The sequence below is a fragment of the Saccopteryx bilineata genome, chromosome 9 (assembly GCF_036850765.1).
Source record: "Saccopteryx bilineata isolate mSacBil1 chromosome 9, mSacBil1_pri_phased_curated, whole genome shotgun sequence".
Lineage (NCBI taxonomy): Eukaryota > Metazoa > Chordata > Mammalia > Chiroptera > Emballonuridae > Saccopteryx > Saccopteryx bilineata.
In genome coordinates this window covers 94,656,140-94,671,540 of record NC_089498.1, presented here as the reverse complement: position 1 = coordinate 94,671,540, position 15,401 = coordinate 94,656,140, and the positions used below count along the sequence as shown (strand labels likewise).

Here is a 15,401-nt window from a genome sequence, read left to right as displayed (position 1 = left end):
CTTTCTTCTCCCTTTAGCTCTGTGAGTTACCCACGACTTCAATAATACTCATTTTCCTTAGGTGAGCTCAAGACAGGTTTCCATCATTCACCACACAGAAGTCTTGATTACTATAGGGATGGCTGCAGGAGTACCACTATGAGTGCTTGGCACTTAGTAGGTGACCTGAAAATGGTGAAGAGGAAAGAGAAAAAGGGAAGAAGTGGGGTGGGGTGAGGGAAGCTAGGTGGTGGCAGCAGCAAGGGAAGGACCGAGAAGAGATCCTGAGAAGTAAGTAGGAACTGACTAATCAGAGGGGAAGAATGAGTGGAAGATGCTGCTCTCAGACAGCAGGCAAGGGATGTCATGGGAGTGGTCTCAGCCTGAACTAAACAAAAGAGGGCCACTAGGAAGAGAGGTCAGTATTTGGGGTTTTTTGCATCAATGCTGTGAGAGAGCCCCTCAGAGGCAGGACTACAGCTCCCTGTTCCATGCTCAGTCCTATTCCAACTGCTCTAGGCAGGCCCCCAAGCAGGGTACCTTGAACATAGCTGATAGGACTCAATGCATGTTAGCTGAATGACTCAAGAAGAATGGCCAGCTAGATCTGGACACCTAGGAAATGGCCACAAGGAGAAACACAAAGAAGCAAGTAAAGGATACAGAATTGGTGTGGTAAGAAAAGAAAATCAACTTACTATCTTTCATTATAACATTTACATTTATAAAACATTTACATTTTACAAGTATCAGAGGAATGTTTCAAGAAGGAAGTGTTCACCAGGTGTCAATGTAAAAAAGTGATAAAGAGGATGACAGAAAAAAGGCTGAATCTGGAAATTAGGTCATAATTTCGGGACCATAACTTAGAGATGAAGACTAAGAAGCTATGGAATTAATAATGGAGTATTAAGGAATTACTAATTCATTCATTCATACCTCTGAGCACCTACTATGTACCAGGTACAACACGAGTTGTTTGGTTAAAGAACTACTGTCTTTTGAGGTGTGGCTAAAAGGACAGAAACCTAAGAGAAGCTACTGGATACTGTAGAGTCAGGTGGAAGTTTCTTAAGGATAAGGGGAGACCTAAGCATCGTTTACAACAGCGGTTCTCAACCTGTGGGTCGCGACCCACAGGTTGAGAACCGCTGATTTACAGAGTAAGAAGAAGGAACCTGAAGAAATGGAAACACAGATGACAAGAGACAAGCTCAAGAAATAATATCAAAGTGAAGGGATTAGATTTAGAAAAGGGAAAGAATGCAGCAGGAGAAATTAAGAAAGTAATAAATGGAGGCACACACAAATGTACTAGCTAGTAGGTGGGCTGCAGAGTGAGAACACCCTGATCATGCCAGCTGTCTGCTCAGAGGCTGAGTGAAGATGACTCATTCAGAGTTGCATGAATAAACCTCAGAGTAAAATAAGGGACTTACCACCACCACTCACATGCTCAGCCAACTTTCAAACAGCAGCTATTCCAAATCAACTCATTAAATATCTGAAATTCTCACTCTTCTAATGTTACATATCAAGGACTTCTTGTGGACATGGCTTACCCACCTTGTGACAGATTCTAGGATGGACTTGACTTTAGACAGTCCTTCTTTACCAAAATACACCACTGTGAGATGAATCCTCTTGTCCTGATGAATACAGACATCCCTAACAGAATTGAAAAATAAAGGTCATTCAAAAAAACATGAGGTTCTATTCATTCAGAAAGCAATCACATGAAGCTTTAACAAGAAAACGAACAAGGCATAATTAATTTAAAATAAAATCACATGAAATTTTAAGTAAATTTATATATAAGTGGCAATATTGATCAGTTATTAAAGGCATCACTACAAATAAATAATGATGTATATATGTAAATAAGTAAATGAATACAGTCTAACAACGTTGCCAAATTTCAAAACATTTTGGGAACTTTTGCTTTGGTATTGCCTTCAAATTACAAGCTACTCAAGGAAATAAACCTAGTCAGTTTAGAACCAAATAAATAAATATTCATCTTTTGATTCAAGAATTTTTTTTTTCAGATTGGCTAGTACCAGAAATTACACCTATCAGCAAGGACTAAATATTTGCTACAAAAGAGGTTACTTACTGTAAAGAATAATGTAGCATCTGGCCCTGGCCGGTTGGCTCAGTGGTGGAGCGTCGGCCTGGCGTGCAGAAGTCTCGGGTTCGATTCCCGGCCAGGGCACACAGGAGAAGCACCCATCTGCTTCTCCACCCCTCCCCCTCTCCTTCCTCTCTGTCTCTCTCTTCCCCTCCCGCAGCCGAGGCTCCACTGGAGCAAAGATGGCCCCGGGCGCTGGGGATGGCTCCTCGGCCTCTGCCCCAGGCACTAGAGTGGCTCTGGTCGCAACAAAGCCACGCCCCGGAGGGGCAGAGCATCACCCCCTGGTGGGCAGAGCATCGCCCCTGGTGGGCATGCCGGGTGGATCCCGGTCGGGCGCATGCAGGAGTCTGTCTGACTGTCTCTCCCCGTTTCCGGCTTCAGAAAAATACAGGAAAAAAAAAAAAAAAAGAATAATGTAGCATCTGAAGGCAATTCCAAGAAAGGCAATAAGAAATGATTTAGGAAATCAGATCTCAAGTGAGCTAATTCAAACATGCAAAACTGAAGCAGGACTTCTAGATATTCTGCTACAGGAGTGTGTTAATTAGTTTTAAATCCAACAATTTCAATATATGAATAAAGACTGGGGTTACAAAACATTAAAATTAGCATATTCAAGTATTTAAAACAGTGATTCTTGAAACAAAAAAGCAAAACTTTCCTCAAATAGTTATTCTAATACATAGTTAATTCTTCAACACTTCAAAATTTTAAAATATCTAAATTTAATGGCAAAACATTCTTTTAAAAAACATTAGTCCCAAGAAAGAATAATGTTCTCCCATTTTTGTTGAATGTTTGTATTTCTAAAATTTATTTCAATTTTATAATTAAAATTGTTAAGGGAATTTCTGTGCAGATAGCAATGTTCTATATTTTGATCATGAAGGCGGCTACATGAGTATACATTTGTCAGAAGTCATGAAACCCGTATCCCTAAAATATGTGAATTTTGTTGATGTAAATTATGCCTCAATAAAGTTATTTTTAAAATCTGACTTGTCCTAAACAAATTCACACACAATTATAAAAGTCATCAAATTTTGTTTCTCATAGTTGTCACCTTCAATTTACTTTTTAGTTCAAATTGCCAAAAACACAATATGCTATACATGCTTTACGGAAAAAAAAAAAAGTATAAAAAAATGAAGCTCCACCCTGGCCGATTGGCTCAGTGGTAGAGTGTCGGCCTGGTGTGCAGGAGTCCCGGGTTCAATTCCCGGCCAGGGCACACAGGAGAAGCGCCCATCTGCTTCTCCACCCTTCCCCTCTCCTTCCTCCCTCTCTCTCTCTTCCCCTCCTGCAGCCAAGGCTCCATTGGAGCAAAGTTGGCCCGGGTGCTGAGGATGGCTCTATGGCCTCTGCCTCAGGTACTAGAATGGCTCTGGTTGCAACAGAGCGACGCCCCAGATGAGCAGAGCATCGTCCCCTGGTGGGCGTGCCGGGTGGATCCCAGTCGGGCGCATGCGGGAGTCTGCCTGACTGCCTCCCCGTTTCCAACTACAGAAAAATACAAAAAAAAAAAGAAGCTCCCTAAAGCCTACAAAATTACCCTGCAATAATGTTAAGATGTTAAGTAATCCTAGCCAGTGAAGACAGATTAAGTAAATGTACATGAGGTGTGATATTTTTCGGGCATGCTTAGCCAAACCATTAGGCCCTGAGAGTTACCTGAAGTTCTGCATAAACTGTACAAATGCTTCAGTTCTTTCAGCAAGTGGCACAATTATATTAATAGTCAATCTAGTAATGTCAATCATCTCACTCTTCACTTTCATGAGAGGTCCAAAAGGGCGGAAGAGAGTCACATGTCTATATTCCATAAGGTCTGCTTTCTTAAAGAAGAGTTCATACTGTGTGCCCTTATCTCTCTCGGTGCGGTAATAACCTGAAGGGAAGAGTCAGGAACAAAGCTGTCTCCATGTCAAAGTGAATACTGATTTTACTCAAAGATCAAAAGTATGAAACCAGATATGTAGGGTTTTTGTCTGTTTGGGAAAATATTTATCCCCACAACTATTTCTTTATAAAAGGAGAGGTTAAAATAAGTTCACAGCTCTGCTATATTATTATTCAATCCATAACATATGCTTCAAATGACAATTGTTCCTTTTTTACATATGATTTTTTTAAATACTAGAGCCTATTAACACAGTAACCATATGATAAAAAGTACTTCTAGCAATATTAAATTCTATACCTGAAAGTCAAAACTTTGGTTGCTTGGCTCAGCCCAAGAAAAATGAACTGAATGCTTTTGTGTCAATCACTGGGAAATAAAAAGGGGTACATGGTCTCAAATTTGAGATAAGGTTGGCTTAGTGAGACAGAAAAATAAAGATGTAATAACAAGACACACCACGCATGCACACATATATGTTGAGTACAGTGAAGTCAGGCAAAGAAAAATTAGTATAGATCTAAATATGGTGACTTGAAATGCCTTTGGGAGAAAAATATAGATGTCTACTGTGCTGATTTTTAAGTGTGACACTGAGTAGAAAGGTTAGACCTACAGATATGTGAGTCATTGTCAATATCTGGGAATAAAACAAGAACACAACAGACCCGGTCCCACTCCTGAGACTCAAGTCAAGCAGGAACTACAAAGCAGGAAATGGGCAATACCATATGACAAGAATGGAGAAAGGAAACAAGGCAACAGTTATAAAGAAAACACTGTTATCTTAGGCTTGCAGGTTGCAGATGACTTCCCAGGAGTGCCATCTCAACTGAAGTTTGGGAAGAGGAATAGGAGTTGCTCAGTTGTCGTCAGTAATTATTTTTTGGTAAGGGAAGCGGCACAGTGGAGGAAAAACGAGGGACAAAATATGTTCCATGCAAAGAAAAATCTTGTGAAAGACTCTAAACAGAGTTATAAACAATATAAAACTGGCCTTGGCCAGTTGGCTCACTAGTAGAGCATTGGCCCAGTGTGTGGATGTCCCAGATTCAATTCCCAGTCAGGGCACACAAAAGAAGCACCTATCTGCTTCTCCACCCCTCTCCCTCTACCTTCTCTCTTCTCTCTCTCTTTCCCTCCTGCAGCCATGGCTCAATTGGAGCGGACTGGCAGCAGGTGCTATGGATGGCACCATTTCCTCCACTTCAGGCGCTAAGAAGAGCTCAGTTGCTGAGCAACAGAGCAACATCCCAGATGGGGACAGCATTGCCCCTAGTGGCTTGCTGGTCCGGGCACATGTGGGGCTCTGTCTCTCTGCCTCCCCTCCTCTCATTGAATAATAATAATTAAAAAAGGAGTGCTCGCTTCGGCAGCACATATACTAAAATTGGAACGATACAGAGAAGATTAGCATGGCCCCTGCGCAAGGATGACACGCAAATTCGTGAAGCGTTCCATATTTTTGAGAGTTAGGGGGAGGGGGAGGGGCACAGAGAACTAGATAGAGGGTGACGGAGGACAATCTGACTTTGGGCGAGGGGTTTGCAACATAATTTGATGACAAAATAACCTAGACATGTTTTCTTTGAATATATGTACCCTGATTTATTAATGTCATCCCATTACCATTAATAAAAATTTATTTTAAAAAATAAATAAATAAATAAATAAATGTAAAAAAAAAAAAAGGATATAAAACTGGCATTTGGTACTTTCTTTTCAGGCAGATGTGAAGACATTTCACATATTCCTTAGTTACAATACTTTGCAGCTTTCACAAATATAGAGTGAAAAGACAAAAAGCTAAGCTTGCAGAAAAATTAGAAGAGTTTTGAGAGAAATGATCCACTAAAAAATGGCAGGAGGTTTCAGGAGAAAAAGAGGTGGCTTCAGGGAGAAGACAGTTGAAAAGTCAGAAGACACACTGCTCTCCCTGATGGCCTCTGAAGATCTCCAGGTGCTACACTACAGCACAGCAGTGACATCCATGACAATGCAGGGTCAAAAAACCATACTTGGCAGACTGTTTATAGAGTCAAGAAAAGAGTACTTTAAAGAAAGGTTTATATCTAAAATGGTTTTGAGTCTGCAATTTAGTATCTAGCAGGGGATATTACAGTAGAAATGGGTGGGATCTGTAATTATTCCTGTATACCTGTATAACAATCAACAAATATTTCAAATTCATAACAGTGTTCCTTAACTTCTGAGCCATATCTCATCTTAATATATAAAAATCCATGCATTTTCTGTAGTTTGTATTAGGAAAATACTTTTCCAAATGCCAAATGTGTTTTTTAAAACTATGTATGCTTCATTGAAGTTCTCACATGTGCTTCTCTTCTCCCTCCAAAATATAGAAAACTACCAATCTACAAAATTAGGTGTTTACTTTATCAAGTGGTTTTTAAATCTTAGTTTATACATTTTTTTAAAAATATAAGAAAGGAACATCAATACCAGACAAGGGAGGACTGCAAATACATACACATGTAAATACACAAACAGCCCTAAGAGCCCTGCAACTTGGGATAGTATTCTTCTATATAAGCTTAGATTTATTCTATTTCACTGGTTCTTATTCTCGACTTTATTACAATCACATTATAACTTTTTCCAAAAAGACACTTTAAACTCTTGGTGGAATGAAGTGGGGAAACACTTAAATACTGTGGAAGATGACTGACTTACAATACTGGCATACAGTAACAGCATTTTATCATACTAACATAACTATGGACCAACACGTTTTTTACATTACCTTCTATGAAGTCATTTTCATTAAATATCAGTCTCTCTCCAAGGGGACCATCCTCATCTTCCTGTTCATCCTCTTCATCAGGATTATTAATGACCTCCAAGCCAGCTTCAATAACTTCTACCAATTCATCTCGCTTGTCTTTTCTAACTGGCTTTTCCTCAGGATGGCGAGTGAGACCCATTTCCAATTGGAATACTTTCATTAAGGTAAAACTTTCAAAGGGAATGACCCCATACTCACTTGGCAGTTTGGCTCCTATGCTAACTTCAGCTTTGTCGATCTGCGAATGAAGAAACTCTAAAAGATCACTAGGTTCTTGTTCTTTGTGGCCTTGATAGCCTATGCCATTAGCCCCTACATTCTTTCTCTCTTGTAATGATCTCATCTTCTCACCCATTTCTTGTAATTCTTGTTTTAGCTGGGCAATCTGGCGTTTCAGACTGGTTGCCCTGGTTTGATAATGCTCTTCTTGCTCCTGCAGGAGGGCTTGATAGTACTCTTTACCATAAGTTTCCCCAATGACCCCGGGAAGAGATGCATTTCCATCAGTCTGGGGAGCACATTCCAGAAGATATAAAAACACTACCAAACTGCAGAGTAAAGCAAGACCCAACAGCAGCCAGTGGGTCCGGGTCTGAAGAATCAATCCTCTCCTAGGCATTCTTATTAATGTGGACTTGCCCTAATGTAGTAAGTTCTTTGCTTGTTCATACCTTTAGCAAAAGTTTACCAAGAAATAAAAAACAAAATCAGGATTTCCATAAGAGTTACCAAAATAAATGTTGCTGTAGCTTAAAAAATTTCTTCCTTCAGCCATCAAGACTACTTACAGAAATAAGAAAGTATTCATACTTCCTCTATTGTCACCATGATATCCAGAATGAATAAATCTGATCTGCTGAATCACGTACAATTCCATTACTTGGGTGGTGTCCTTTCTGAAAAAAACAGATCAGAATCAATCAGAATTTTGTTTTCTTAAGTACATCAAATTGCTGGCAGCCTCAGTAAACCTCTGTGACCACTGTATGTTGAGCACCATGATTTAGAATATTCAGTAAATTGTGGGAGAAAACATCAGGTCTACCGGAAAGTTCTGTCCGTTTCTATCAAAACAAATTTCAACACGTAAGCACATGTTTATTTGGCGCATGTGTGCCTCTCTATTTTTATCACTTAATGTATACATACTGACATAGCAAATTAACTAAAACAAAGTTGATTCATGTTAGTCTTATGTGGGAAGCGATAGTGCACCCATGGCTACTGATAAAGTTCATTTATGCCACTGTAATTTTTACGAATTTCAACAAGGAAGAAATGCTACAGAGCATGTAGAAATTTATTGAAAGTGTTTGGTGAAGGTACAGTTTCTGATAGGACATGCAGAAGATGGTTCGAAAAATTCGAAACAGGTGATTTTGACCTTTCTGATAAGCCACGTTCTGGGCGACCATCTTTGATCGATGACGATGTTGTTAAGACCATGTTGGAGCAAGATCCTTTTCTGACAACATCGGAGATCGCATAAAGGCTTAATTCAGCTCAGCAAACCATTTCGGACCATATTCGGAAGATAGGATTGGTGTGGAAATATTCAAGATGGGTGCCACATGAATTAAGTCAGAAGAATTTGGATGATCGTGTCGTCATATGCACATCTCTGCTTGCTTGGAACAAAATCAAGCCCTTCTTGAACTGGATGATAACTGGGGATGAAAAGTGGATTACCTACGAAAACATCGTAAGGAAAAGGGCATATTGTGAACCCAGAAAACCTAGCCCTTCCACCTCTAAACCAAATTTGACTCTGAATAAGAGAATGTTGTGTATATGGTGGGACATTCGAGGACCAATACATTATGAGCTTTTAAAACCAAACGAAAAGCTCAATTCGGAGAAGTATTGTTAGCAACTGGATAATTTTTTTTTTTTTTTGTATTTTTCTGAAGCTGGAAACGGGGAGAGACAGTCAGACTCCCGCATGCACCCAACCAGGATCCACCCGGCACGCCCACCAGGGGGCGACGCTCTGCCCACCAGGGGGCGATGCTCTGCCCCTTCGGGGCGTCGCTCTGTTGCGACCAGAGCCACTCTAGCGCCTGGGGCAGAGGCCAAGGAGCCATCCCCAGCGCCCGGGCCATCTTTGCTCCAATGGAGCCTCAGCTGCGGGAGGGGAAGAGAGAGACAGAGAGGAAGGAGGGGGGGAGGGGTGGAGAAGCAGATGGGCGCTTCTCCTGTGTGCCCTGGCCGGGAATCGAACCCGGGACTTCTGCACGCCAGGCCGACGCTCTACCACTGAGCCAACTGGCCAGGGCCGCAACTGGATAATTTAAAGACAGCAGTCCAAGAAAAGAGGCCGGCGATGTTCAATAGGAAGAACATCATACTGATCATGATAATGCCAGGCCACATGCTGCTTTGGGGACTTGTCAAAAAATTGCAGAACTAGGCTGGGAAATTCTGTCGCATCCACCATATTCCCTGGACTTAGCACCCTCCGACTTGTTTTTGTCCTTACAAAATTTTTTGAAGGGCAAAAAATTCAAAAATGAAGAAGATATCAAACAAGCACTGGTTCAATTTTCGCATCAAAAGATAAAACATTTTTCAAAAATGGGATTTACAAATTGCCCTCACACTGGCAAGAAATCATTAATAATAATGGCAATTATATTATTTAATAAAGTTCACTGACGGTAAGAAAAATTTGTATTTTGTTTTATTCCAAAAACGAACAGAACTTTCCGGTAGACCGTATATTAAGAAAAATATCTTACAAAATACTAACATATGAGATGTAATACTCTTAACCCAATATCTACATATCCATGACTTCCTGAATTAATCAAAGAAAGGTTACCATAGACAGGCAGGGAACACCAGGGGGCCTCCCCCATTAGCCCAGAGGACTGCAGGGGGAGGTTCTTACACTGAGAGCACCGAAAGCTACTGAATGAACGCAAACGGACAGGGTTCCAGCGCTAAGTGCCAGAAAAAAGAATGGGCAGGATCCTAGCAGAGCCAAAAGCTAGAAAGATGAATAGACATGGCTCAAGGGCCAAAAGCTAGCAAGATAATCGGAACTCTCCCTATTCCTATAAGAACTGTGGGCTTGAGCAGCAAGGGGAGATGGTCTTTGAGATGGAAGTCCACCATTCTCCTAGGTCCTGGCACCTGAATAAACCTCTTTCCTTTTGCACCAGCACCTGATTTACAATCTTGACTTTTGTTGTGGCAGGCAGCTGAACCTGTGTTTGTATTGTTTGGTTACAGAAACGTTAAAATTACCGTACGTTTAGTATAGTTTGTGTTCTCCAACTATTTCCATGAACACACCATGCCCACCAATCGCACATCACAGTTTGGGAACTGAGTTTCTATAAGCAGTTTTTGTTACCTTAATCATGACTTACTAGAGAGATGTCCTTCCAGTTTATTCAATTCAAGAACTCTATTTCATTTATTTTTATGGCTCAGATCAGTCTAAGAGCCTTAAAATTAAGTGGAGGAAAAAACAATTTCAAAAGATCACAGACACATTAAGAAACACTTTTTACATCCAAAATCCTCCAGTAGATTACTGGAGCTTTACATCACACAATTCTTTCAGAGCAGCCAATTTCCCACAAATGTGGAAAGGCTTAGAGTTTATATCAATATAAAGAAAAAACGGTGGCGCAGTGGATCGAGCGTCGGACTGGCATGCAGAGGACCCAGGTTCGAGACTCCGAGGTCACCAGCTTGAGTGCAGGCTCATCTGGTTTGAGCAAAGCTCACCAGCTTGGACCCAAGGTCGCTGGCTCGAGCACGGGGTTACTCAATCTGCTGTAGCCCCACAGTCAAGGCACATATGAGAAAGCAATCAATGAACAACTAAGGTGTCACAATGAAAAACTCATCTCTCTCTGTTCCTGTCTGTCTGTCCCTATCTATCCCTCTCTCTGACTCTCTCTCTGTCCCTGTAAAAGAAAGAAAGAAAGAAAGAAAGAAAGAAAGAAAGAAAGAAAGAAAGAAGAAAAAACATGAATAGTTAATGTTTTATTGTTTTGTGTTTTGTTTTGTTTTTTTTTGCAGGGGAAAAATATCAAAAACCTTGCATACATTTACAAAATTATATGGTACTGTTCATACCACAACCAATTGTTTCTTTTTAAACTAAGGATTCTTAACTATAGAAATAGAGATGGCTAAACTTAGCTGACAGGAGACAGAATAGACCTCTATCCCAGGGAGAATTTCATTCTAACAAAGTTTTTCAAGAAAGATATGTAGGTTTTTAACAGATGGTCTCTACCAGTTTAGCAGAACCTGTGGAAGATGACCAGGCAACATGAGTCCTGGTCATTTCCTTCCTGATTAGGAAAGCCTGATGCCTTCTGTGAAAATGATGTACTGGGTACATTTTGTGGCACATGTCTATATAAAATGTGGGATAGATTCAAACCTCTTATGGCTAAATCACAAAACATGGACTTAACTACCCTTAGCCATTAATTACTTCAGTTATCACCAAGTATCTTGAAAAATTTAATTCACCACTGAAAATAGCAGTGTATATCATATACAGTTTGGGGTTACAATGATATATATAGATATATTAATCCCAAGCAACCCTCAAAGTATAAATTGCAGATAGTAAAGTGTTCTGAGGAGAGCACAGGAAAAATGAGGTGTTAAAGATATGGAGTACAAGCCTGACCACAGGGTGGTGCAGTGGATAGAATGTTAACCTGGGACTCTGAGGACTCAGGTTCGAAACCCTGAGGTTGCCGGCTTGAGTGCGGGCTCATAAGCTTGAGCGTGGGGGTCGCTGGCTTGAGCATGGGATCATATACACGACCCCATTGTTGCTGGCTTGAGCAAGGGGGTCACAGGCCCCCGGTCAAGGCATGTATAAGAAAGCAATCAATTAACAACTAAGGTGCCGCAACTATGAGTTGATGCATTTCATCTCTCCCCTTCCTGTCTGTCTCTCTTTTTTTTTTCCATCTCTCATGCATGCATGCATGCATGCATGCAAAAAAAAAGATACGGAATACAAAATCAAAGATCCCAGAGTTGAAAAAGTCTTAGAAGCCATCAATTCTTACTCTCTAAAACAGACTAAAGGGTCTTTCCCTTACAACTAAGATTGAGTAACAGGGACCAGATCTACCCACACTTGAAACCAAAAACAAACAACCCCCCCCCCCAAATAATATGAAACAATGGTTTTCAAGATACTGAACATTGGTAATAAAAGACAGTGACTCATGGAGAAACAGAAACAATTGCCCAGATTACTGCCTTAGTTTCCAGGCCATAGCACAGGTTGAACCTAAACAGAGCCCAGCAGATTCCTTCAGCTGAAGAGCTGGAGCTGGCCAAGTTGATGAGTCTGAGGAGACCAAGGCAGCCAGGTTCAGAAGATACAGTCTGAGAGGAGAGAGCTGCACAGATAACTCTAGAGACCTGAAAAGGACACTCTGGGAATTCAGCAGAGCTCTGATAAGCACAGCATATGAAGAAACTGATGCTAAGGAAAGAACCACACAAAAAATTAGAGGACAGAGAACTCAGCACTCATACAGGGTGAATAATAGTTCCCACCGGACAGAATGGAAAAACTTCCAAATTCATGAAGAGATGGGTAGTCTTGCCTCAGTAGTAGGAAACAATTAGCTCTAGATTAAACATAGCTTTGGTCCTGCTTAACAAACCTTTTTTTAAATCATTTTCATTTTCAATTACAACTGACATACATATTATATTAGTTTCACCCCAGTGATTAGACATTACATAACTTACTATATGAAATTTATCCCAATAAATTTATCCCAATAAATTTCATACTCATCAGACACCATACATAGTTGTTACATAGTCATTAGAATATTGACTATATTCCCTATGCTCTACTTTATATCCACATGACTATTCTGTGTCATCCAATTTCTATTTAATCCCTTCACCATTTCCACCTATCCCCTGAACCCCCACATATCTGGCAACCATCAAAATTGGGAGACAATAAAATCTAAAGTAAAAACCAAGCTGGTCCAAGGTGTCTTGCAGGTTGTAAAATACAGTTTAATCAGAGTGCCATTTTTTTTGTTACAATTATTTTAATTATTGAAATATACATTTAAAAAAATATGCAAATAAAAAATTTTAAAAACTAAAAAAAAAAAAAGTTCTCTATACCTACATCTGATAAAGCCACTCCACAAAACAAGAATAGAAGGAGCCTGACCAGGCAATGGTGCAGTGCATAGAGTGTCAGACTGAGATGCAGAGAACCCACGTTTGAAACCCTGAGGTCGCAGGCCTGAGTGTGGGCTCATCCGGCTTAAGCGGAAACTCATCAGCCTGAGTGACGGGTTGCTGGCTTGAGCATGGAATCATAGACATGACTCCACAGTCACTGGCTTGAGCCCAAGGTCGCTGGCTTGAGCAAGGGGTCACTTGCTCTGCTGTAGCTCCCTGGTCAAAGCACATATGAGAAAGAAATCACTGAACAACTAAGGAGCTGTAATGAAGAATTGATGCTTCTTATCTCTTTCCCTTCTTGTCTGTCTGTCCTTCTCTCTGACTCTCGCTCTGTCTCTGTCAAAAAAAAAAAAAAAAAAAGAATGGAAGGAAACTTCCTCAATCTGATAAAGGGAATATATAAAAAACTCAGGCTAACTTCATATTTAATTGTGAAAGACTGAATGCTTTCTCCCTAAGATCAATAACAAGACAAAATGATCTGTTCTTGTCATTTCTATTTAACATTGTACGGAAGTAGTTTTAGCCAGGACAATCAGACAAGAAAATAAAATAGAATACATCCAGATTGGAAAAGAAGAAGTAAAATGATTTCTATTTGCAAATTATATAATCTCGCATACAGACAATACTAAGAAATTCCCTAAAATAATTCATTTTAATATTTATTAATAATAATTAATAAATAATTCCTTTATTACTAATAAATGAATTCAGTCAGTTTACGGCTATAAGATCAATATATAAAAATTGTAATAACTGCATTTCTATATACAAACCATGAATAATCTGAAAATGAAATTTAAAAAACTCATTTATACCAAAAATACAATGCTTAGTAATTTTCACAAAAGAAATAAAAGACCTATACTCTGAAAACTACAAAACATTGTTGGAAAAGTAAAAGAAGATTTAAATAAATAGACACCTATCTATGTTCATGAATCAGAAGACGAAATATTATTGATGGCAATACTCAGATTGGTCTACAGATTCAAAGTAATCCTTTTCAGAATCCCGACTTCTTTACAGACATTGACAAACTGATCCTAAAATTTATATATAAATTCCAGGAACCTAGAATAGCCCAAACAGTCTTGAGTAACAACACAACTGGAGAACTCATACTTTATCATTTCAAAATTTACTTCAAATGACAGTAATCAAAGTAGTGAGGTATTATCAGAAGAACAGACATATAGATCAATGGGACAGAATTTAGAGTCCAGAAATAAACCTTCACATTAAATCAACTGATTTTTTACAAAGGTGGCAAGGTAATTCAATAGGCAAAAATAGTCTTCTCAATAAATGACTCTGGGACAACTAGATATTCCCTTGCAAAAGAATGAAAGTTGTCCCAACCTCCCCCTATATTAAAAAGTTTAGTAAAAACAGCTTGACCAGTGGTGGTGCACTGGATAGAGTATTGACCCGGAACATCAATTATGCCAGTGTGAATTGCTGGCTTGAGCCCAGGGTTACAAGCTTGAGCCTGAGGTCACCAGTTCAATCCCTAGTCAATACACAACTAAGTGGAGCAATGAGTTGATGTTTCTCTCTTTCTCACTCTTGCTCTCTCTCTCTTAAAAAACAACAACAACATAAAAATGACCATATTGACCAATGCTCTAAATATAAATATCTTAGAACAAAACATAAGTGTAAAATCTTGGTGACCTTGGATTAGGCAATGATTTCTTAGATATGACATCAAAAGACCAAGGACAAGATAAATAAATTAGACTTCATTAAAATGAAAAACTTTTCTGCTACAAGGATATCATCAAGAAAGTGTAAAGACAACGCAAAGATTGGGAGAAAATATTTGTAAATCATATATCTGATAGAAGTCTGTGTCTAGAATATATAAAGAATTCTTATAACTCAACATGAAAAAGATATAGAACTTTGTGGACAAAAGACCTATATGGACACCTCTAAGGAAATATAAATATGGCCTATAAGTACTTGAAAAAATGCTCAGCCTGACCAGGCAGTGGTACAGTGGATAGAACATCGGACTGGGATGCCGAGGACCCAGGTTCGAGACCTAGAGGTCGCCAGTTTGAGCGCGGGCTCATCTGGTTTGAGCAAAGCTCACCAGCTTGGACCCAAGGTCTCTGGCTAGAGCAAGGGGTTGCTCGGTCTGCTGAAGGCCCGCGGTCAAGGCACATATGAGAAAGCAATCAATGAACAACTAAGATGTCACAACGAAAAACTGATGACTGATGCTTCTCATCTCTCTCCATTTCTGTCTGTCTGTCCCTATCTATCCCTCTCTCTCTCTCTCTCTCTCTCTCTAAAAAAAAAAAAGAAAATAAAAAGGAAAAAAAAAGCTCAACATTAGTCAAAGGGAAATGCAAATCAAA

General features: G+C 39.6%; 1 protein-coding gene and 1 non-coding gene across 3 annotated transcripts in view; one reads left to right on the top strand and one right to left on the bottom strand.

Moving 5' to 3' along the window:
* Nucleotides 1–15,401, bottom strand: part of CSGALNACT2 (chondroitin sulfate N-acetylgalactosaminyltransferase 2) — a 61,241-nt gene that overhangs the window by 34,884 nt on the left and 10,956 nt on the right. The window contains exons 2-5 of one of the 2 annotated variants that reach the window (XM_066243693.1): nt 7,608–7,715; nt 6,778–7,490; nt 3,785–4,001; nt 1,546–1,647 (exon numbers count right to left, since the gene is read on the bottom strand). In XM_066243693.1, coding sequence (XP_066099790.1) covers nt 1,546–1,647; nt 3,785–4,001; nt 6,778–7,438 — 980 coding nt within the window. In that variant the 5' untranslated portion in view covers nt 7,439–7,490; nt 7,608–7,715. Of the gene's footprint in view, nt 1–1,545; nt 1,648–3,784; nt 4,002–6,777; nt 7,716–15,401 lie in introns of both variants that reach the window. The other variant, XM_066243692.1, reaches the window with a different exon arrangement.
* LOC136313734 (U6 spliceosomal RNA) lies at nt 5,374–5,480 on the top strand. The gene has a single exon (XR_010727180.1). It is a non-coding gene; the product is annotated as a U6 spliceosomal RNA (small nuclear RNA).